The 22,598-nt window shown below is 37.4% G+C and overlaps 1 protein-coding gene across 2 annotated transcripts in view; it reads right to left on the bottom strand.

Moving 5' to 3' along the window:
- PRKG2 (protein kinase, cGMP-dependent, type II) overlaps window positions 1-22,598 on the bottom strand; it is a 201,093-nt gene that overhangs the window by 81,145 nt on the left and 97,350 nt on the right. The window contains exons 9-13 of one of the 2 annotated variants that reach the window (XM_006885285.1): window positions 16,242-16,340; window positions 14,546-14,699; window positions 11,379-11,515; window positions 7,953-8,042; window positions 4,944-5,085 (exon numbers count right to left, since the gene is read on the bottom strand). In XM_006885285.1, the coding sequence (XP_006885347.1) occupies window positions 4,944-5,085; window positions 7,953-8,042; window positions 11,379-11,515; window positions 14,546-14,699; window positions 16,242-16,340 (622 nt within the window). The remainder of the gene's footprint in view (window positions 1-4,943; window positions 5,086-7,952; window positions 8,043-11,378; window positions 11,516-14,545; window positions 14,700-16,241; window positions 16,341-22,598) is intronic. The other variant, XM_006885286.1, reaches the window with a different exon arrangement.

Below are 22,598 nucleotides of genomic sequence, written 5' to 3'. Positions count from 1 at the left end.
AGTCCCTCCTTGCAACATGCCCAAAGTATGTCAGATGAAGCTTCAGAATCCTTGACTCCAGGGAACATTCTGGCTTCACCCTCTCCAGGACAAACCTTGTTTGTTCTCCTAGCAGTCCATGGTATATTCAACACTCTTCTCCAACACCACAGCTCAAAGGCATCCATTCTCTTTCTACCATCCCTAGTCACTATGCAACTCTCCGACATATAGCACGTAATTGCAAAGACTATAGCCTGGATCAGGTGCACCTTAGTCTCCAGCCTGACGTCATTGCTATTCAGTACTCTTGAGAGGTCCCTCACAGCTGATTACCAGAAGTTTTTAATTTTGTTAATGTCTAATTAATTCTTTTTCTTTTTCTTTCTATTTCTTTTCTACCCTATAGTTGTAATATATTCCTCTAGGCCTAGTGGTAACAAAACTACTGCAATCCCAAAGACACATAATTCAAATCTGCCAGCTGTTTCACAGGAGAAGAATGGCCAATCGCCTCCTGTGTGACTGCCTCTGAAAAACCACTGGAGGGTGAGCTATGGGTCAATTCTAACTTGATAGTACACAATAATAACAACAACATGCTTACTTCACTTGCACATGGAATATGAACAAATAAGAAAGGCTAAAGACTTGATACTTTTGAATTATAACTTGGTGAGGAATATTTACTGTATCAGAAGCTGCCAGAACAATCAAATAATATGTCTTAGAAACAAATAAGTGTAACCAGAATGCTCAAAGAGAAGATGATGATATATCATCTCACGTATTTTAGAAATATTGTCAAAAGAGGTAGATGCGTGAAGGACATAATGCTTAGTAAAGCAGACGATCCTTTCTCTGAAGGAGGTGGATTCAAACTCTCTGGATTGGCCTCACAATTCCTCATCTACTAGGCTACCAGAGCTCTTTTTGTAATATACATGTATATTTAAGTCATATTTGTTCAAATTATTCATCATTTTGCCCATCAACAAATGAATGGATAGAGAACCTCTGGTATGTTCACAAAATGAAATACTACGCAGCACTGAAAAACAAGGAACTCATGAAATATGATGCAAAATGGATGACCCTGGAGGACATTATGCTGAGTGAAATATATCAGTCACAAAAGGACAAATATTGCACAGGGCCACTGTTGTAAAACAGGACTGACATCGGGGTTGAGGGAAGACAGAGAAGGAGGGGATGAATGATGTATACTGCATTGAAACAGATGAGGGAGATAAAAGGGATATATGATTGGGTATTATTGTTATTACAGAAGTCCAGAATGAAGATGGCATAGTGGAGTGGACTTGGGGGGAGAGATTGCATAACAATGAAAGAATTTTTCTTTTACTTTTCAAGTAGAAAAGTGAATGGGAGTGAGGGGCTGGGCATGGAGAAAAGTGCAACAATGAATGACTGGAAATCCTAAGTCTCTGTAAACATTCATTAAAATGAATAAAAAAATTATTTATAATTTTGATGCCATTAATGATCTTTTTTATTTCAATGACCAATTATTTGTTGCCTAAAAATAAAAATACAATATTTACTTGTATATTGGTCTTGAGCCTATAGCCATTATTAATTAAATTATCCTTTCTGATACTTTTTATGGGGAATTCCTAAGGCTTCTCTATACAAACAATCATGATGTCTACAAATAAGAGCAGTTAACTTCTCCTTTCTAGTATTTGGTTCTTCATGTTTTTTTATAGTTTACTGGATTGATGAAGACATCCATTTAGTGTTGTATACAGGTAGGGGAGCAAATTTTCATCACCTGTACACAATCCACTGAGATAGTGTTCAGTATTTCACCTTAAGTATGAAGTTAGCGGAAGACTTATCCTCCATGCCTTATACGCTGAGGAATGTGTCAGTGAGGCAAGCAAACTTGGAATGGTCATTTTTTTCTTGCTCTCTAATTCCACTTCAATTTTTAAATTTTAATTAATCTGAGCAAGAGGATTAATCCAATATATATCACTTCACCATTAAACTTCCAATGCTATTTTTATTTCAATTATTGTATTCTTGATTTTCTAGCAGAACAGCTAGGCCTTTTTTGATAGTTTCTTGTTCCTTACTCATTTTGAACTCCCTTTCTTATGAAGAGAAATTATAATATGCATTTATTTTATATTCTATATTTGATTATTTCAATATATAGGAAGCATTTTTACCTGCATCTGGTCATTTTGCTTTTATCGACTAATATTCATAGCATTTTTCCCCTCATGTCATTATATTTTTAAGATGTGATTCATGTTCCTCAGAACTCTATCTTAAGATAGTGTACTGAATTAAGTGTATTTTTCATCTAATAATATATCTTATTGTTGAGGCAATAGTGTATGCTATAAACTCACATTCACCTTTGAAATAAAATTATTGCATGGGCTTTTGCTTCATAAAGACTGTTCCACAATCTTCAACAAAGACCACCAGGTTTGGAGCCAGGAATTCTTAGAGGAGGCTTGTGTGTGCTCTACCAAGCATCAAAAATGAGAAAAACATGTTTCCATGCACGTATTTTGTTTTCTATAAATTGAATTATTTTCTTGTTTTCTATTTTTCTGGCAGTGTAATTTGTGTGGTTTCTGGATTCATGCAACGTGTTCTAATTCAACTTCCCACACAGCCCAGATCCATGGCTTGGCCTCCAGTTCTCAGAGGTGAAACTATTACAATTAAACCTCTGAGCCATCTTGGGTACTTAGTGCCCACAAAATAGCTAATAGCTTCAATGCCTGATTTCTTTCTAGCTCAAGCTTGGTTTCTGTCCTCAGAGAAATTCCCCATGTGTTCTGGTAACCTGAACCATACATTTGTAATATCACTTTTCATGCCTCTTGATGTTTTTTTTTAAACGTCACAGTGAGATTTTAAGACATCTGATGGCATGAGATTGAAATCCACTAGCTGCTCTGCAGCAGAAGGATGGGCAATCTCCGCCCAGGGTCAGCTATGGGTCAGTTCTGACTTGATGGCACACAACAACAACAACAAGGTAATACTTAAGGAATTCTACTGCTGCACTGGTTAAGTTATTATCTACTACCCAAAAGGTCATTGGTTCAAATCCACAAACCATTCCACAAGAGAAAAATGTGGCAATTTTTGTGTACAAAGAGTTTTAGCTTTGGCACCTTAGGCGATGTTTCTATTCAGTCTCAAAGAGTTGGAATTGGCTTAGTGGCAGTGAAAAGATCTGATAAATAGTACATATTAACTCACTGGAACTATTAATTTCAAAGATAGTTTAAGTTACCTAACAGAATGGGCTTCCTTCCTGAGAGATAATGTGTCCTGTTATTTCCTCAGTTACAACTGCCTAACCTTTTGAAATTTTTTTTTATTATTCTTAAAACTTGAGTTAAAATTTATAGACCAGGTGGTTATTCCATTTAACCATTTATACATATATTATTTTATGACATGGATTACAATCCCCACATTCTATCATCATTCTCACCATTGTCTTGTTTCCTTTCATCCCTTTGCCACCACCTTTCCTACATTCTGAGTTCCATTCTTTAGAGAATTGCTGTCCTTCTGATTCTGTTTGGTTGAGATTATACTCCCAGATATAATCCCAAGAAAGAGATAATATTATCTGTCTGGTAATTCTTTTCACCAGCAAAATGCTCATCAGACATTTCTATTATTTGGCTAAAAGTTGTTCCACCAGGGTTAGTTCAGTTCGAAGGTTCATAGGTCAGCTAAGGATAATAGTCTCAGAGGTTCTACTATCCTTTTGAGGCAACTAAACTTAGTCATTATTCTGACTTTGAGTTCTCCCCTACATTTAGTCACCACTATATCCAGGACCTTCTAGTATGACTGTCCCATTCATTAATAGTTTCTCTCTGAAAGCAGTTTCAGGTTGGCTGGCACTAGTTTTCTTTAGTATGACATGCAAAGAAGATCATGTCAGACACTGGGAGATTACCAAGGTGGCAACAAGGAAAGTCTCTATCCTCAAGAAGTCCTTAAGAAGTCTTGTAATCAGAATCACTCAGAGGTATTTAAAAAATTATTCCAATGGTCACAGACATAGTGAAGGATTTAGCCAGCAGTATCTCATTCTAATGATTCATTAGTATCTCATTCTAATGTACTTAAGTTCACGATAGATCAAAGATGACTCTCCAGGAACCAGTAAGAACTAACATTTATACACTGAATCTTCTTCCTATATTGAGAAAGGGGTTATATTATCTATTTTTATTCATACAGCATTTGTTATAAGTTGTTCTTGTTAACTGCCTTCGAGTCGAGCACGACTCATAGTGACCCTATGAACAAAAGGCCTGAAGCCCCTCTACAAGTGTCAACATTTATCAAAGTTCATAGAGTTTCCAGAGGCAAGTTGTTCAGAAGTGGATTAGGTGCAGTGGGGTCAACTACCTCTCATGACAACTCTATGGAAAATAGATGTATTTGAACCTTGCCCTATCTTGTGCCTCCTTCATGATCTCAGATATGCTCAAATCCATTGTCACAGTCATTGTGTCAATCTATCTCCTTTATGGTTTTCCTCTCTTTCCCTGGGGCTTCACCTTTTCCAGCATCATGTTTTTTTTTCCCAATCACTGGCCCCTCCTGATAACAGACCCAAATTACATGAGACGAAGTAATAGGAGTCAATTAAAACCTAACTAAAATTACTAAACAAAAGTGATAATAACAATCCAATTTTAAAGACATGCTATTATATGACTGTTCAGTAAGCATAACAAATCCAACTGGCATGTTTCAGTTTATATATAGGAAGAATGGAGTTAGAATACTGCTCTCAGAATTACAGGTGCTATTTTCCAAGGTCACAGCCCCCTTTGTAAAAATAACAGCTGCATTCAAACGAAAAATAAAATCGCAAGGATAATAACAGCGTTGTGTTTTGAAATATCTCATAAGATAATTATAAAATAGAGAATGTGACTTACCAATTTAAGGTAACCATCTGCATCTAGAATTAAATTTTCTGGCTTCAGGTCCCTGTAGATAATACCTAGTCGATGCAGGTAATCAAATGCTTCTGTCACACAAGCAACACAAAACTTGGAAGTAGGTTCATCAAAGCTGCCCCTGCAATGAAAGCATGGCCCCTATTAATTCTGTGGACACTCATCTTTGTCTTCTATAGGCACTGACCACTGTTGGATAAATGTGTTAATATACCTTTTTTTTCAGGGTATCAATGCTAGAAAATATTTTGTGCTTACAGAGAACTTGTAAATGATCATAAAGAGCTTGGTGTGGGAGGAGAACCTGATAAAAACAAAGAACTGTATCACTAAAATGAAAATGTTTATATCTAAATGATCAATGCTAGAAATCATAGGGGAATATGTAAAATAGGAAGATAAGAAAGTGATCACATATGTATTTGGACATATGTGGCAAGTACTGGAAAAAATAGAACTATTTCAATAGAGAATTTTAACCTAACTTCTCAAAATTATAACAAGTGTATTTTTATTTCTGGCTTACATGCCATCTGGAACTCTGATGGCCTAATGGTAAGAAGCTGTACTGCAATCCTGAAGGCATGCAGTTCGAATCTGTCAGCTGCTTTGTGGAAGAAGTATGGGCAATCTCCTCCCATGCAATTAATTGTCTTGGAAAAGCTACTAGAGGATCAGTTATGACTCAGTGGTCCACCACCACAACTACATATGCCACATAACAATAGTCCAAGTCATGATGCTTTTCTGTATGGAGAAATTTGCTCAGGGGAGAATTTTTCTTTTGCTGGCACAGTGTGTAATTTCCATAATAAATTATAACAATGTAATGGTTAAGTATACATAGTATAACTGAAGAGTGGTTTGGAGTGAGAGATCTTAGGTTTAAATATGACTTTTACCATTTTCTTTTTTTTTTACCATTTTCTTTGTTGTTGAGTAAATTGTTTAACTGTTCTGAGTTTCACAGCAATATCTGTAAGGTGAGTTTGCAACTTAGTCCATGTGTTGTTTTGAGGATTAGGCATCGTATCTAACAGGTAGTAAAACTCAAATTCATTGCTGTCAAGCCAAAGTTAATCCACAGCTGACCCTCTAGAGGGTTTCGGAGGCTGTAAATCACAGGGGAAGAGACTGTCCGTCTTTCTCACAGATTCCAGCTGTGAGAGAGGGGGCTACCCGTGGGTTAGAATCATAACAACCTGTGAACTACAATGCTACAGCTCCAAAAGGAAGAAAGAATTCCTTCTTAAAATGGATGTAGGTTTTCTGAACAAAATTTTTATAGAAGCAAAGATGGCAGATGTTGATAGTCCTTCAGGTGTCAGAAATTCTCCTCTGCCCTCCAAGTCCCTCTGTTTTAGCCAACCTAACAGTAAATGTATGTTCCTAACACATCATCATTGCCTTCTACTCAGAGTTTTAATGATTTTCTATTGCCTAGATGAATGATTATCAATGATTACTGCATATCAGAATTAATGATAAGCATTAAAAATTCACAAAAAACCCAAACCCATAATTTTCTGCATCTCATTCCTAGAAGAACTGAATCATATTCTCTGGAGGTAAAGACCAGCAGTTAGATGTTAGAAAAGTTCCATTTATGATTATAAATGCCTGAGAACACTGGCTCAATTAATAGTGTCTAAATATTTTGGCCTGGGATTTACCTCCATAAACTAGTGTCATTTTACCTTCTCATCTTCTTTGTTCTCTATTCAAGTTGTTCTACAACTCATTCACAGAACGATCTGAAGGCTTCTCAACTTCCTCCTTTAGTGTAAACCAGTTTCCCTTCCTCTATATTTCAGTAAAATTTTGTATCTTTAGAATTGATTAGAAGTTCTTCCTCTACCATCAAGTTTTTCTACTGCCTTGTTCTCGCTTACTATCTACAATGCCCTTTTGTTGCCTTCTAATTGTAGCAAGGCGCTGCGCTGCAACCCCGAAGCCACGAGGTTCAAGGCCACCAGCTTCTCCATGGGAAAAGGATAGGCAGTCTTCTCCTGTACAATTAACTACCTCTGAAAACCCACCAGAGAGTCAGCTTTGGGTCAGTTCTGACTCTACGCTACACAACAACAATTACATATTACAATACTCTGTGTCATTATTTAATTTTCAGCTTGTTGTTATGTGCCATCGAGTCACCTGCGACTCATAGCAATCCTATGTCCAACAGTCCTAAACCCTGCTCTATTCTGTTCCAATCTTGTTTTCGCTGACACAGCTTCCCATATTACCCCAGTAACTGAATCAATCCATCTCATTGAGGGTCTTCCTCTCCTGTGCCGTCTCTCCACCCTACCAAGCTTGATGTCCCTCTCTAAGGACAGGTCCTTCTTTGCAACATGTCCAGAGTATGTCAGAGGAAGTCTCAGGATCTTTTCAACTTAAGTAATAAAATATTTTAAAATCTTATATATCATCTACCTAAGAAACCATTAAGCTTGTCAGAGGAGAAACTTATACATTGTATATTATTTTGAATAGAAAACTTGCATTGTCTATAAACCCGTCATAGTGTTGGCTTTCAAGTAATAGATAGTCTTCAGTAAAGAATTATGTTTGGATCATGTGAAAAGCATATTATTATAAAATGTATTCTTCACAAACTTCTTATTCTTCTTTGCAATAAGAACTTAACTACATACCTTTCATTAAATCACCCTTCTAGGAAAAGACGGTCAACCAGAAAAACCTAGGTTTATATTCTGCTCTACCTTGAACAAACTATGTGACCTTAAACTCTTTTTCTTCCCCCAAATGGAAAGGACAATGATAACCTTATAAACTTGTGCAATGTTAACTAATAAAGCATAATTAAAACAGCTGTATTTTACAAACTGGCAATATTTCCTTATAATAATTTTCCAACAGTTTCCTTTTAAGATTCTATAAGTAACTGCAAATATAGCATTCTTCAGAGTTCTTAGACCAGTTATGGTTAGCCAAAAGCTATTATTCTTAAACTTTTTACATTACCTGTCTCTTAATATACTCCATAGCTCTCCTCCTAAGCAGGCCTCCAGAAGCATGTATACATATTTATTGTCCTTGAAAGTACGATATAATCTGTGAATACAGACAAAAAACAAGGTTATCATTGGAAATAGAGTTTAAAACTCTCAATATGCTTTAAATATACCATCAATAACATTTTGAACAATGTCCCTCTGCTCCCTGTAAACATCCCAAGGTTACAATGGACCACTTCCTGAGGATACTCTGATCTTTCTACAACCTTCCATTTGCTTATGCTGATCTCTTTGTTTGAGCTGCTCTCTCATTCCAGAGGGTCCTCTGGTGGCCTAATGGTAAGAAGCTGTGTTGTCAGCCCCCAAAACATGCAGCTCAAATCCACCAGCTGCTCTTGAGGAGAAAGACGGGCAGTTTCCTCCTGTGTGATTTATTGCTTCTGAAAAGCTGCTGAAGAGTCAGCAATTGACCGGTTCCAAATACACAGCACATAACAGGAACTCTCTTCCCAGACATTTAATTTCTTCATCTCAATTTCAGTGTGAGTTGTCATCCATTCTTCAAGGTCAAGCTAAAAGTCTACTTTCTTGAAGTAGCCACATAATAAACGTGGTTTCTACTTTTGAAAACTCAGAGGTCTCCTCACTTAACTCCCTTAAATCACACATAATGGTTATTTATGTTCATGTTTGTGTTTTTTTCAGCTGAGCAATTTATGCTGAGTTCTCCTAGGAACACACTCTAGAACTGAGGTTTCAAGGCAGTAAGTTCAGTGAAGGGTCCACTACGACCAGAATGCATAAAGGTGGAAAAGGGGCAAATCGGGGCAGAGAGTAATGTAGTAGTAGCAAAAGTGTCAGCGGCAAGGTCAAGGGGCACTTCTGGGATAACCTGGACAACTTTAAATATCAACTCAATTCATTGCGATTAAGTCAGTTCTGCCAGACAACTGTCCCTCCATCAGATTCCCAAGACTGTAAATTACACAGGAGAAGACTACTCATCTTCTGTCCATAGTGGATTTTCACTACTGGAGACGTACAACCTTCAGATTAGCAATGTAATTCCCTACAGACTACAACTCCACAGCTCCCCTTCTATCTAGCCCCACAAGACAGCAATCATAAGCAGGAAATGGGAAAAAGGCATGATCTTGGGCAGAGGGGTTCTCTTCAGGGAAGAATAATCCCAGGGAAGGATGTAGGTCCAGCTCTCAGTTGGCAACTCTCTTCTAGAACTGGGGAAATGAGAGACTGTAGTCAACAACAGTTTTGAAAGGAGGCTGGATAAGGAAGAATATGCTCTCAGAGACCTTTCCAAAGTACTGAAGAGCAACGATTTCAGTCTGGAGACTAAGGTGCACCTGATACAGGCCATGGTCTTTGCAATCACTTGCTATGCATCAGAGAGCTGGACAATGACTAGGGATTATAGAAAGAGAATTGATGCCTTTGAGCTATGGTGTTGCAGAAGAGTGTTGAATATACCATGGACTGCTAGGAGAACAAACAGGTTTGTCCTAGAGAGGGTGAATCCTGGATGCTCTTTGGAGGCAAAGATTCTTCAGGTTTGTCTGACATACTTTGGACATGTTGCAAGGAGGAATCAGACTTTGGAGAGGGACATCATGCTTGGGAGGGTGGAGGGGCAGCGCGGGAGAGGAATACCCTCGATGAGATGGATTGTTTCGGTGACTGAGGTAATGGGGGTAGGTGTGGTGGAGACAGTGAGATTGGCACAGGATAGAGCAGGGTTTAGGGTTGTTTTACATCGGGTCACTATGAGTCACTGTCGATGCACGTAACAACAACAAGTAAGTCTTAATGATCAAGAGATTAAGCCTTGCCTGAGCACTAGAACCAAGCTAAAGGAGATAATACAGCAAACCTATCATGTACAGACAAATGAAGCAATCTAAAAAAATGATCAGAGGTGGGCTCTCGAACCAGATCAGCCATTTATTATCAACATTTTGCTTTCTTATCATGCTGTGAGTATAATCAAACTTTTTGGTCTATTCTGATTATCAAATGAATAGTGAAAAATAATGTCTAATATAGTTTAACTTCTCCATAAATATCATTAGTAAGTATTCTTGAAATTATCATTGGCCTACTATATTCCAACCACCTTGCAAAGAACTGAGAATAAAAATAAAATGGTTAACCCTCGGTATATGCCCTAAAGCTGCTTATCCTACTTTGTTAATGATATTTTTATAATGAAAGCATATTTTGGGATTATAATTAATAGAAAGGTAATTTAGTGACTATTGTGAGAATTGCATGAAATTCACACTTCCTTTTTAATTTTGAAAAATTTAAAATAAGAAATAAAGGACTGAAAATATGGTTAGGCAAGAAGAATCTTTTGAGAAATTTAACCAGAAAATAGAAATCTAATTCATTATAGGAGTATTTCCAATCATTTAGAAATTACTAATATAAACTCTGGGGCATTAAGACATAAATGAATATATAAATTGGTTTCTCTTGCTAAATCATGAATTCACAAGTAGTGGGCCACATGATAGCTCAATGGTTTGGTGGCATAATCTGTAGGGAGTTGTGCTAATAATCCAAACACAGCATTTCCCTGGAAGTTCGAGTCCACCATGGGCTCCTTGAAAGAAAGATGGGAAATCTCCTCTTGTGATTTTCGGCCTTTCAAAAGCTCTGGAGGGTCAGCTCTGAATTGGATCCAACTCAACATCAATGAAGATGAATTCTATAATTATTTATATTTCTCTTCCTAGTTCTTGTGATGACTACAGAAGGAATTAATAGAAGATTAATCTCCTGATATCTAAGCATTATTGTGGTTGTTACGTACCATAGATTAGGAACAGACCCATAACTGATCCTCAAACAGGTTTTCAAAGGCAGTAAATCACACTGGAGGAGATTACCCATCTTCCTCCCATGGAGTTGCTTGTGTATTTGAACAGCATGCTTTAAGGTTGACAGCTCAGTCCTTACCACTCGACCACGTGAACTTCCAAAGAGCTTCCAGCGCTCTACGGAAGCTCATGAGGTCCAAACCCCACTGCTGGCTGTAACCCAACATTAGCACACCTACACTGCCGAATCTCCGGATGAATTCTTGCTCCTTTACACATAAGTCTTGCTTTATTTCAAAATAAAAACACTTAGTGATCGTTACTCCATGATCATTTTTTATATTCACACTGTCCCTCTATTTCTACCCCCTTTGTCTCCCACTGTCACTTTCCTAAGGCTTACTAAAAAACAAAATCATCTGGAAAAGCCCTGGTCCCGGATCTCAAACTTCTACTTTCTGGCCATTTTAAGCATTTGCTTTTATTAATGTTACTGCTGTGATGAATGAAGAATTCCAAGGAGGGCTTCCTCTTCTTCTCCTCCTGTCTTCTCGCCTAAAATGCTAAGTCCTGAAGGCTGAATGCTCACTTACTTCACGATGAATGGAGAACACAACTCTTCAAGAATTCTCTTCTCTGAGTAAACATGCTCCTGTTGCTTGGTGTCAACTATGTGTTTCTTCCTTATACACTTCATAGCAAAAGCAACATTCTCATTTTTCACTTTAACCTACATGCGAAACAGAAAGATTCTCAAAATCAGCTTACTGGTGAAGATTTGTAGTATCTATAAAAACAGGTTCATTAATAAGAGTTTTTCACATTTGTGTGAAAGCATTTAATCATGTATTCACCTGAGTATTGATACCTATTCAGATAGGGACACTTCCAAAATAGTTCATAAATAGGATTTCAAATTTTTTTCTTAAACAAGAAAATATTTTTTTTAAACCTTCCACAACTTCTAGTTAGAAGATATAATGTTTAGAACTATTTTTTCACTTTTGATTTTATGACATGAAACACTGACTGTAATTGCCAAATTTTATCTTTAAAACCCTCAATTCTTCAAAAAGAAACATATAAATTAGCTTTATATATCTAGAATTTGATTTTCTATATCTAGTAACCCTATATCTGCTAACCTCTATTTTCATGACATTATTTAAATTTATTATTATTTAAAAAAAATAAAAACAAACCAAAACTGTTTCAAATGGCTACATAGAAAGATATACAAGATGAACAGGAATTGGAAGGAGAGTGTACCTACATTGACTAATGTACACACACATATATAGGGTTGTATATTTCTACATATGGATTTAGGTATAACATAAACATGTCCAGGAATACAGTAGAGCCTTCAGGGAGCAAAGTTTCTTAGTCATAGCCAGACATCTTGTTTCCCCCTGAGACTGTAGTCTTGTGCCCTTGGCACATCAAAACACAATTAGCACATCAAAGTTAATTGGCAGGACACTGTCATAAAGAAAATGTTCTACAAATTATTTTGGTCAATAGAGACTGAGGTCTAATGAGGTTGTGTGCAGTCATGTAAAGTGCTATTATTGATCTCATCCTAACTGGAGCAAGAACGTGCAGGGAAATAATTGGTTCAAAAGACTAATAGATCATGTGAACCTCACCCTTTATGACCTTGAGACCAGAAGCATTTGAGGCTCCTGGCTACTACAATTTACTATCCTGAAAATATTATATTAGAAGGTTCTGGACAGAGTGAGAGAAAAGTGTGGAATAAAACTTAAAATCATAAAAAGACCATAATTATTGGTCAAACAGAAGCTGAAGGAATCCCTGAGAATATGACCCTTAGTCACTCTTGAGGTTAGGAATTGAACTCAGTCTTGTGATTCAATTTTCAGCTAAACCAAGGCCCTATAAGGTGAAGAACATTAGGAGACACTAATTCAAAATAACATGTTTTTAAAATATTTGCCTAACGTGCATGAACTGTTGAACTGAAAACTGACCTGCTCTACAAACATTCACGCCATTAAAAAAAAAAAAAAAAAAAAACCTTTAAAAAGAAATTTACTTCCAGAACCTCACTGGTCACATTTCAATGGTCAACAGGTCAACCTCATTGGATAGTACAGATATACTGAACACTTTTATCAGTTCAGAGAAAACTCAATCAGAGAACACTACCCTAGTCAGATAACCAGACTTTTCCCTTAAAAGGAGATAAAAATTATAAAATAAGTATTGGTTCTAAAAGGATTTAAACTCCATAATCAGTTACATCTGACAAATAACTACATTGCAAAGAATGGCTGGATCTTATATTTTGCTCCCATTCCACATTAATGCTGCCTGAAGTTTTTAAATCGATGGTAGGATTACTGCTCTCATTATTATTATCTAACTATAGAAATAAATCCCATAATTATTCATTTAATCTTATTGCCAAGATCTTTGATAAAAACAACCATTGCAGACGGGTATTGTCCTTTTCTCTGCATATGGCACAACAAAGTTGACAAATGTCTTTTGCCCTATGAAGGATCCACACTGCACCCCCAACTAGGTGTGAAACGTTCTATCCAGAGTCTCCTGGCAATATTTCAGAGCTGCTTGTACTCAAGCCATGCGGCAGATGGAAGTGTCAGCATAGTTCCCGGAGGTTAATATACAGTGAATTGTTGAAAATCTGATGGGCAAAGAAGTGTTTGCTAATTGCCAAGGGATCAGAGCCATCTGCACCCTAGGAAGACTCAGATCTCTGTTCTAAATTTTCTTCAGAACACTTGGTCTGTGAGTGCCACATTCCAGAAGCAGCTTCTAAAACTTAAGAGATATGGTAGTGTGGAAGATGCCACAGAAATCAAGTGCCAAGTTGCCAGATGTCCTGGTAAACACCACAGAAGACTGCTCATCAAACTTCTTCATGCACTCCCCTTCTTTCCTCGTATCTGATGGAAAATTTTGAACAACTCAGTAATAACATGCTAAAAGCCAAATCAGCCTATAAAGGTATGGTAGTGGAGGTTAAGAGATTTAAGTGTAATGCTGAAGATTTCTTTGCTCTGTCTCTTCTACTTTTCTCTACTGTATAGAGATCCAATGTGTCTGAGTATTTTATAGAAACATACCTTGCATATGTCTTAAGCTTTTAAGGATATTTACTTGGTTGTTGCTGTTGTTGCTATGTGCCATCAAGTCATCTGCAACTCATAGGACCCTATGCACAACAGCTCTGAACCCTAATCTATCCTGAACTAGCCTCACTGTCTCTGACACATCTAACCCCATTATCCCAGTTAAAGTGTCGTGTCAATCCATCTTCATCCAGGGTCTTCCCTTCTTGTACATACTTATCATCAAAAAAACTATATACATTATGTGTGTGTGTGTGTGTATATATATAGTTGACTGCCTTAGAGTAGAGCACAGCTTATAGCAACCCTATAAACAAAAGGCTTGAAGCCCCTCTTCAACTAGTTACATTTATCAAAGTTCATAGGGTTTACAGAGGTATGTTATTTAGGAAGTGGTTGTGTGTGTGTATATACATGTATGTATATGATGTAAAAAGCTTCATATAGCAGATATATTATTAAAAGATACTTGCTCACTACTACACAGAGTACAGCATATAATTTTTTTCCATTTCTTTTCAAAATAAAGGTTTAGACAGCAGTAAAAATTCAGATATTTCTCTAATATCCACTGGAATAGAAAACAAAATGAAAGTCAGAAAGGCTTCTCTCAGATGCTTGAAACGTAAACCCCTTACAAGCTCAACTCTTCCGAACCCACCAACGCCCAGTGTTGCAATAATCTCAAGGTTCTGGAATGGGGACGATGAGGAAAATCTGGCCACTTTCTCCTTCAGCTGAATCATCTCCAGAGAGAGTGCTTTGGACAGCTTCCAGTTAGACATGGACCTCCTGTAGAAGAAGTGTGACAGCTTATAGTTGACCCCTGATGGAATCTCATCCCGTATACAATTGTACTCTAATTAAACAATCCTATTTCTGCCATTCATTCTGCCCACGGTTGTCACAAAGCTATCTCTACTTTTATAGGATCAGATTCAAGCCCATCCAAGGAGAAAAACAAACCAAACAGTAGCATTTACAAATAAAAAAATGAAAGACACCTAGCTGAATGAATACTCATAATAGGTAAATGAGTCAGAGCAATAAATGGTGAATTCTGTGCTATGTAAAAGATACTTGGATTAGGTTTTAAAAAATAACAATAAAATACAAAAACGTTTGATTGGAGAGTGAGAAGAAATGAAACCAGAGAGCAATTTTTTTTGCTCAATAAGAAGGTTTTCTCACTGAGAATCTTTGCTGCAGTTTTCTATTTTTGCTATTTTTATCTGATCTTGAAGCTTCCCATGGCTGAATCAGAATAACTGCTTTTGTGAAATATAAAAAAGTATTTGCTGCTTTCTGTCCAAATACTGTTGTTCTGAAATAGTAATTTTTCTTCTTTAATTAACTTTTATTGCTTTTGGTTAGACAGCTATAAATTATTGTGACTTATGAAAGGCCTTCAGGATTAAAAAATAAAAATTTGCTTATTGGAGGAAAAAAGCTTAAAAGGTTCTGACATTCAGATGGCGGGGGAAGAAGAACAAACTGGGGAGGAGGGTGGAGAAAATAGTGCAACAATGAATGAATGAAAACCCAAAATCTCTGTAAATGTTCATTAAAACTAATAAAATTTAATAATAATAAAAAAAAGGTTCTGACTGAATGCTCTAATTTAACTCAAACTTTAGGTTTATAAAACTTTTGACTACATACCTTTGATAGCAGTTTATGGTATGCATGTGCTCTACAAAATGCAGCAAATATTCTATAATAATTTTCATTTTTAAAGCTGTCAGTTTTCCTTAAATAATATATTCATTATGTCATAGTATTTATAGCTCTAACTCCCTCTCCACACACATTCCCAGGGAATATTATTATATGTTCTTATGTTGGAACAAAATCCAGCTAATTTTCAGAGTCTGTAAATTCCAAGAGAGAAAACCTCCCACCTTTCTCCCAAGGAATAGCTGGTGTATTCAAACTGCCTACCTTTGGGTTATCAGCACAATTTCTTACCCACTAGATCATCAGAGCTCCATTTGTAATAGGTGCCATATCTTTTGAAATCATTCAGATGATAAGTCTAATTCTTTTTTCTGTAATCTGAATAAAAAGACTGCTGTATGAGGTAACAATCCTTTTTATTTCCCATCAAAAGACAGCCAAAGAAATTTATTTGTAAATGAAAACATATCCTTTTGGGCTAAGTTACCAGAGAAAAGAGTTTTTAAAATCAATGCTAGTACTAAGTGTTTTCCTTTTTGCAGAAAAACAAAAAGAATTCTCCACTTTCTTCTAGTGAAGTCACATTAAAGGCAAACTCGTACCCCACTTTGTTTGCTGGTTACCGTATCTGGCTTAGGAAAATATTCTACCACTTACTTTGCATGTCTTTTTTCATCATCACGGTTCAGGTTTGCCACATACCCTTCAAGGTATTTTTGGAGTTCTTCAAATGTACCCACTGTTTGGTTGAATGTTCTAAAGAAACAGAGAAAAATGAAATAAAAACCTCTGTACTGACAGATAATATCTGACATTTTCTCTTAAGCTAGTTTTGTATATTATTTTTAATAATTAATGGAACATTAGTCATAATATGTAGAACATTTGCTTCCTGTTGTTAGTACTGAATCTGTTTTAACTCATGGCATACACATGCACAACAGAACTAGAGCTACCTGTCTCTATACCATCTTTATTAGAAGCTTTGAATCAGGACTTTGTTATCCATACAGTTTTCACTGGCTGATTTTCAGAATTAGATCTCCAAGCCTTTCTTGCTAGTGTTTCTTAGTCTGGAGACTAAGCTAAAACCAGTTAGCATAACAGTAACACAAACGCCCTCAATGGCAGACAGGTGGAAATTGCACATGAGGTATATTGAACAGGAATTGAATCCAGCTTTCTGGTTCTGAATGGTGACAATTCCACTACTGAATCTCCAACATCGACCAGACTATTATTAGAAGTTATATAATAGATCCTCTGAGTTAATGAAAGCAAAGAGGACACTAATGAGAACAAACCTATTCTCTAGTCTTCCATTTATTCCCAGAATTTAGTATTACCAGTGGTTGTGTCTTCTTATCTATTATTCTTTTATTAAAAAAATGAAACTAATTTGGTTTATTGGTAAGGAGCTCTGCTGCCAACTCAAAGGTATGTGGTTCAAATCCACCAGTTTCTCTACAGGAGAAAGATGGGCAATCTCTTCCTATGCAAGTCACTGCCTTTCAAAACTGCTAGAGGATCAGCAATGGGTAGGTTCTGACTTAATGGTATATAACAATAATAACAGTGGGAAGAAAACACTGTATTACCAAAATTATGTGTTGAAAAGGTCATAGATTTTTTTAAAAAATTTGGTTAATTAAGATATAGATAGATGATAGATAGATAGATAGATAGATAGATAGATAGATAGATAGATAGATAGATAGATATAGATATACACATATACACATATGTTCCTGTTAGGTGCCATGAGGTTGAGTATGACTGATCATGGACCAATCCTGTGCCATCCTTATCCTCTCTCATCCAGTGGAGCCCATTGCAGCAGACATTTTGTCAATTCATCTGGTTGAAGGTCTTCCTCTCTTCTGGTGACACTCCACCTCTCTAAGCATTATTTCCCTTTCTAAGGAATAGCCTCTCCTAGCAACATGTTCACTATATGAAAGACGATGCATCACCATCTCTGCCTTTACAGAGCACCTCGTCAGCACTTTTTCCAAGACAAATCTGTTCCTTCTTTTGGCAGACCAAGGGATATTTAGCACTCTTCTCCAACACAACTCAAAGGCATCAATACTGCTTTTGTCAGCCTTGTTCACTGTCTAGCTTTCAGATGCATAACAAGTGGATGAAAAGTCACTGGCCTGGATCAGGCACACTTTATTTAGTCTTCAAACTGGCATCATTGACATATAGTTCAATTTAAATGGAAACTAAAATTTATCTCCTATTGCTTACCTTTCGATACTAAACATATTGCATTCTTTCCTAATTAAACTCACCTTTTCCACCTTAACTCAAATGTTCTCTCTGAAAGCCTGACATCTTCACTTCACTTTCCTCACTCATCATGGATTACAGGTATACACTGTGCTGATATGAGTTCTCTGTCCCCCAGCTTACTCGACTGGATCTGAAAATTCTTACATCCTGCACTCCTTATGGGAAAAATAAGGAATCTTTTTAAATTAAGGTTTTTTTTCTTGATTGCTTTTTCAATGTTTCCCCACCTACGGTTGCATCCTGTAACCTTCTTTCATTTATGACTATAAGGATATTTTTCATAGCTCTGGTGGCCTAGAGGCAATAGCTGCACTGAAGGCACACAGGACACTGCCACCAGCTACTCTGTGGGAGAAGGATGGGCAATCTCCTCCATGCAAATAACTGCTTCTGAAAACCCACTGGAGGGTGAGCTATGAGTCGGTTCTGACTTGATGGTACAAGACCACCACCACTACAAAGAAGTCAGCTGGAAAACTAAGATGTGCCTGGTTCAGGCCATGGCCTTTTCAATGATTTGCTATGTGTCTGAGAGTGGTACAATGAATAAAGATTACAGAAGAAGAATTGATGTCTTTGAATTGTATTGTGGGAGAGAGGGCTAAATGGACTGCCAAAATATGAACAGATAAGTCTTGGAAAAGGTGCAGCCAGAGTGTTCCATGGAAGCAAGGATGACAGAGCTTTTTTTCTCATACATTGGACATATAACTAGTAGAGTGTATTTCTTGGAAAAGGCTATCATGCTTGGAAAGATGGAGGGGTCAGCAAAAGAGAGGAAGATCCCCATCGAGATAGATAAACGTGATGACTGTAGCAATGGGCTCAAGTGTATCGGAGATGGTGAGGACAGCACAGTATAGGAGAGCATTTAGATCTGTTATTCACAGGGTTGATATAAGTCGTACTTGACATCACCTAACAACAACTACAAAGTAGTATGTTTCTTGAAAATAAAGTTCATACTTTAATCATGCCAGCAATATATTAAGCAACATGTACATAATATAATGAAAAATAAAACTTTATCTGTAAATGCCTTAAAGTAATATACCACAGCCACCTCAATAGTAGACTGGGGTCACTTAGATGCCAGCTTACTCCTGAAGGTCATTACTCACATTTAACTGACTTCCAATATGGATATTTATTTTCACATGGCTAAATAGCTCTGAGGGAGCTCTGGTGGCTTAGTAGTAAGGTGCTGTGCTACCAACCCAAAGGAATGCAGTTCGAATCCACCAGCTGCTCCACAGGAGAAAGATCGGCAGTCTCCTCCCAGGAGAGTTACTGCCTCTGTAACCTGTGCAAGTGTCAGCTATGGGTTGGTTCTATCTCTACAATGTATAACAACAGCAGGCAGGTATTGTTTCCTATTCCAGATGTGAACTGGCCTTTGCAGAGTAGTAAAAAATGAAACTGTATTACTATAAAATGTCTCAAACCCAGTAGGAAATTTTTGAGTAATAATAAATAACTATTGCAGTTTTTTTTCTTTTTCTTTATTTTGTGTTATAGTTAATTGAAATCACTGAGTCAGCTCCAAGTAATAGCCATCTTATGCATAACAAGAAGACACTGCACTTCTCTTCATGGCCATCGGAGTGCTTATTCCATTCTTCAGGACTAGATTGTTTCCTATTAAATTAAATGAAGTGCTTGCTGTAAATTATTTTATTTAAATAATTAAAAAGTTCTTAGCTAACTAATCTTAAAGTCAAGTTTATAAACAGTTGTAGCGTTCTATATAACTTCATTCAATAAGACAGAATTCATTTGGGTGTTATTCAGCTTAGGAGTAACAAACTTCTTTGATATTTGTCTTGACAATTAAATAATGATGTAAATGCTATAAATAACACTCTCATTTGTTTGGAACTATTGATAATTCCTATTTTTTTCACTTATTTTATCAGATTTAGAAAAATACTAAATGCAATATAAACTTTAACTCTCCTCCTTGTAATATATTCGTTCTAAAGGAGCTCTGATGGCCTAGTGAGAAAGAGCTGCATTGCTAACCCAACGGCAAATGGTTCAAATCCACCAATGGGTGGTGTGTAGGAGAAAAATGCGCAATCTCCTCCCATGGGATTTATAGCCTCTGAAATTCTGCTGAAGGGTCAGCTATGAGTCAGTTCTGACTTGATAGCACATAACAGCAACAAGCTTCAGTGGCCTAGTGGCAAGAAGCTGTACCGCAATCCCCAAGGCATGTGGTTTGAGGCCACAAGCTGCTCTGTGAGAGGTTGCTCTATCTCCTCCAGTGTGACTGACTGCCTCTGAAAACCTGCCAGAGGGTTATATAAGGATCAGTGCTAAGGTATACAACAACAATAACAATAAGCATTTGTCAAGATAATAAACTATCATTGTTAACATTGCTGTTAAGTGCCATCAAGCTGATTACAACTCACTTCAACCTTTTGAACAACAGACTGAATCATTGCAGGGTCTCAAACACGGCAGAGATTGTGAGGATGGAGAAGGATAGGGTGAGATTCTCATAATAAACTAGGTACAAAAAATTAAAAGCTGTGGGTTTTCAGTCACTATATTGAATTGAAAAGATGGTGTGGTGCCTTTTATTCTGCCAGCATCTGGTGAGCACCTCCCATCTGCCTAGGACCACTTCAAATGCTGGCTCTGCAGCAGCTGTCAACAAGCCTGCCCTGGTGTCTGTACTCATGGGAAGACAGATGTTAAATACAGCAATTAAATGAAGTGTGATTAATGATACGGATATATATGATGTGCTGTGGGAGCATCTAAACTGTAAGCTGTGGCTAGGGTGATATATCATCCAAACTGGGGCACTTATGCTGTGTAAGGTGGTGGCAATAACAAACACGCTGATATTATCAGAAATATCCCATGAAATCTCACACGTAGGTCATTCTAGTCATGGCTGGCTTCACAGATTCCTTGACTCTTAGGCTAGATCCACCTAAGTTTTTGTGTCTCTTTGTGTCTAAGGAAATATCTGACATACTGAAAGATCTCAAGCACACATGTTCAAATTAATGAAATATTTCACAATCACAAATTTCCAAATAATTTGCAAGCCATACAAAAGGACTGAATTATTTTTGCAGATTATGAATACAATAAACAATAAACAATAAACATGTCCTTGTTGACCTTGTAGGTAAAGAGTCAAGCTGCCAATCCAAAGGCAGGCTGTTTGAATCCCACAGCTGCTTCGTGGGGGGATGGACAATCTCTTCCCATGTACTTTACAGCCTCTAAAAACATGCTAGAGGATGAGCTCTGAGTTGGTTCCCACTTGACAGAAAGTGAATGACTTATATTTTAAGAATAATAAAATATTAAAGAGGGGGAAAAAACCCCTCAGGGTAAGATATTCTATGTCTGAGGACTAAATAATGCAATATTTTATGTTTATTCTCTCCAAATTCATTGGCAGGTTCAACAACATCTCAGTCAAAATCTAAGTAGTAATTTTTAAATTGTGATTAGGTGCCCTTGAGTCTACTACAATTCCTAGACACACCATGAACAGATCTGAACGTGGTCTCATCCTGTCCATCCTCACAATCTCCTCCATGTTTGAGTCCACGGTCAACAGTCACTGTGTCAAGTGAGCAACTTCCCCCCAATCAACTTTGTTAAGTGTCTTCCTCACTGTCTCTGATCTTTTGCAACATGGTATCTGTTGCCAAGGAAAAAGGCCCCTCCCTACAACATGCCCAAAGTATGTCGGATGAAGTTTCACCGCCTTTGACTCTGAGGAGCACTGTGGTTGCACTTCTTTTAAGACAGACGTATTTATTTTTTTTGGCAGTCCATAGCAAAGAAAAAGGCAAAGAATTTACTTCTTTCTATCATGTATGTTCAGCGCTACTATTTTGGAATAATTTATGTCATCATAAAACTAATGTTATTCAAAGCATGCATGTATTTTTTTAAGAATAGTTATGCACAAAGAATGCATTATTTGGACACCAGCGTACCAATTTTCTGTTTTAGAACAGACACATGAACATTAACTCTTCACTGAATATTTGAATTATTCTAGTTCTACAATTTTGCTTTTGAGTTTTACTTCATTTGAAGTGTCATCTTTATTTCCTAAAGTCTTGAAAAATTCTAATAATTAAAGGCCAACTCCACACATAAAATTTTGAAAAACTAAAGAAAGCCTTGCTCACTTTACTACCTAGATATTGTAACTGAACATATGCAAGGAACTAAAATATACAGTGGTAAAAAGGCTGGAATGAATTGAGAAACCTAGACAGTAGCTCTTGCTCACAACACTACTGTTGGGACAATTCTTTAATCTATCTTGTGGTAACATGTTTATCTTTATGGGATAGAATTAACGCAGCGCGAGGGCGATGCAGTGCGAGGGCGAGGCCGCCAGCCGGGGGAATGCACGCTGCCGCCAGCCAGACCGGGGAACGCACGCCGCCAGACCGGGGAATGCCGCCGCCAGACGGGAGAACGCCGCCACCAGATGAGGGAACGCCGTGAGAGGGACCCGGAAGAGACCCGGGAAGAACAATAGCCAGCCACCTACTGCGGAACTCCAGAGGAGCGAAGACTGTGAGACCCCAGAGGAACGAAGACTACCAGACACTCTGGGACCCCCCTGCAACCCACACCTGTGTGACCCTTAACACACAGGGTGCTGCTGCATAAACCCCCAGCAGTGCACAAGCCCCGTCCCCACCTCTTGGTGATAGTGTCCAA

The sequence above is a fragment of the Elephantulus edwardii genome, unplaced genomic scaffold (assembly GCF_000299155.1).
Source record: "Elephantulus edwardii isolate Elephantulus edwardi_28Jun2011 unplaced genomic scaffold, EleEdw1.0 scaffold00042, whole genome shotgun sequence".
NCBI lineage: Eukaryota > Metazoa > Chordata > Mammalia > Macroscelidea > Macroscelididae > Elephantulus > Elephantulus edwardii.
The sequence above is the reverse complement of the archived record's forward strand: the minus strand, read 5'-3'. Positions and strand labels throughout refer to the sequence as shown.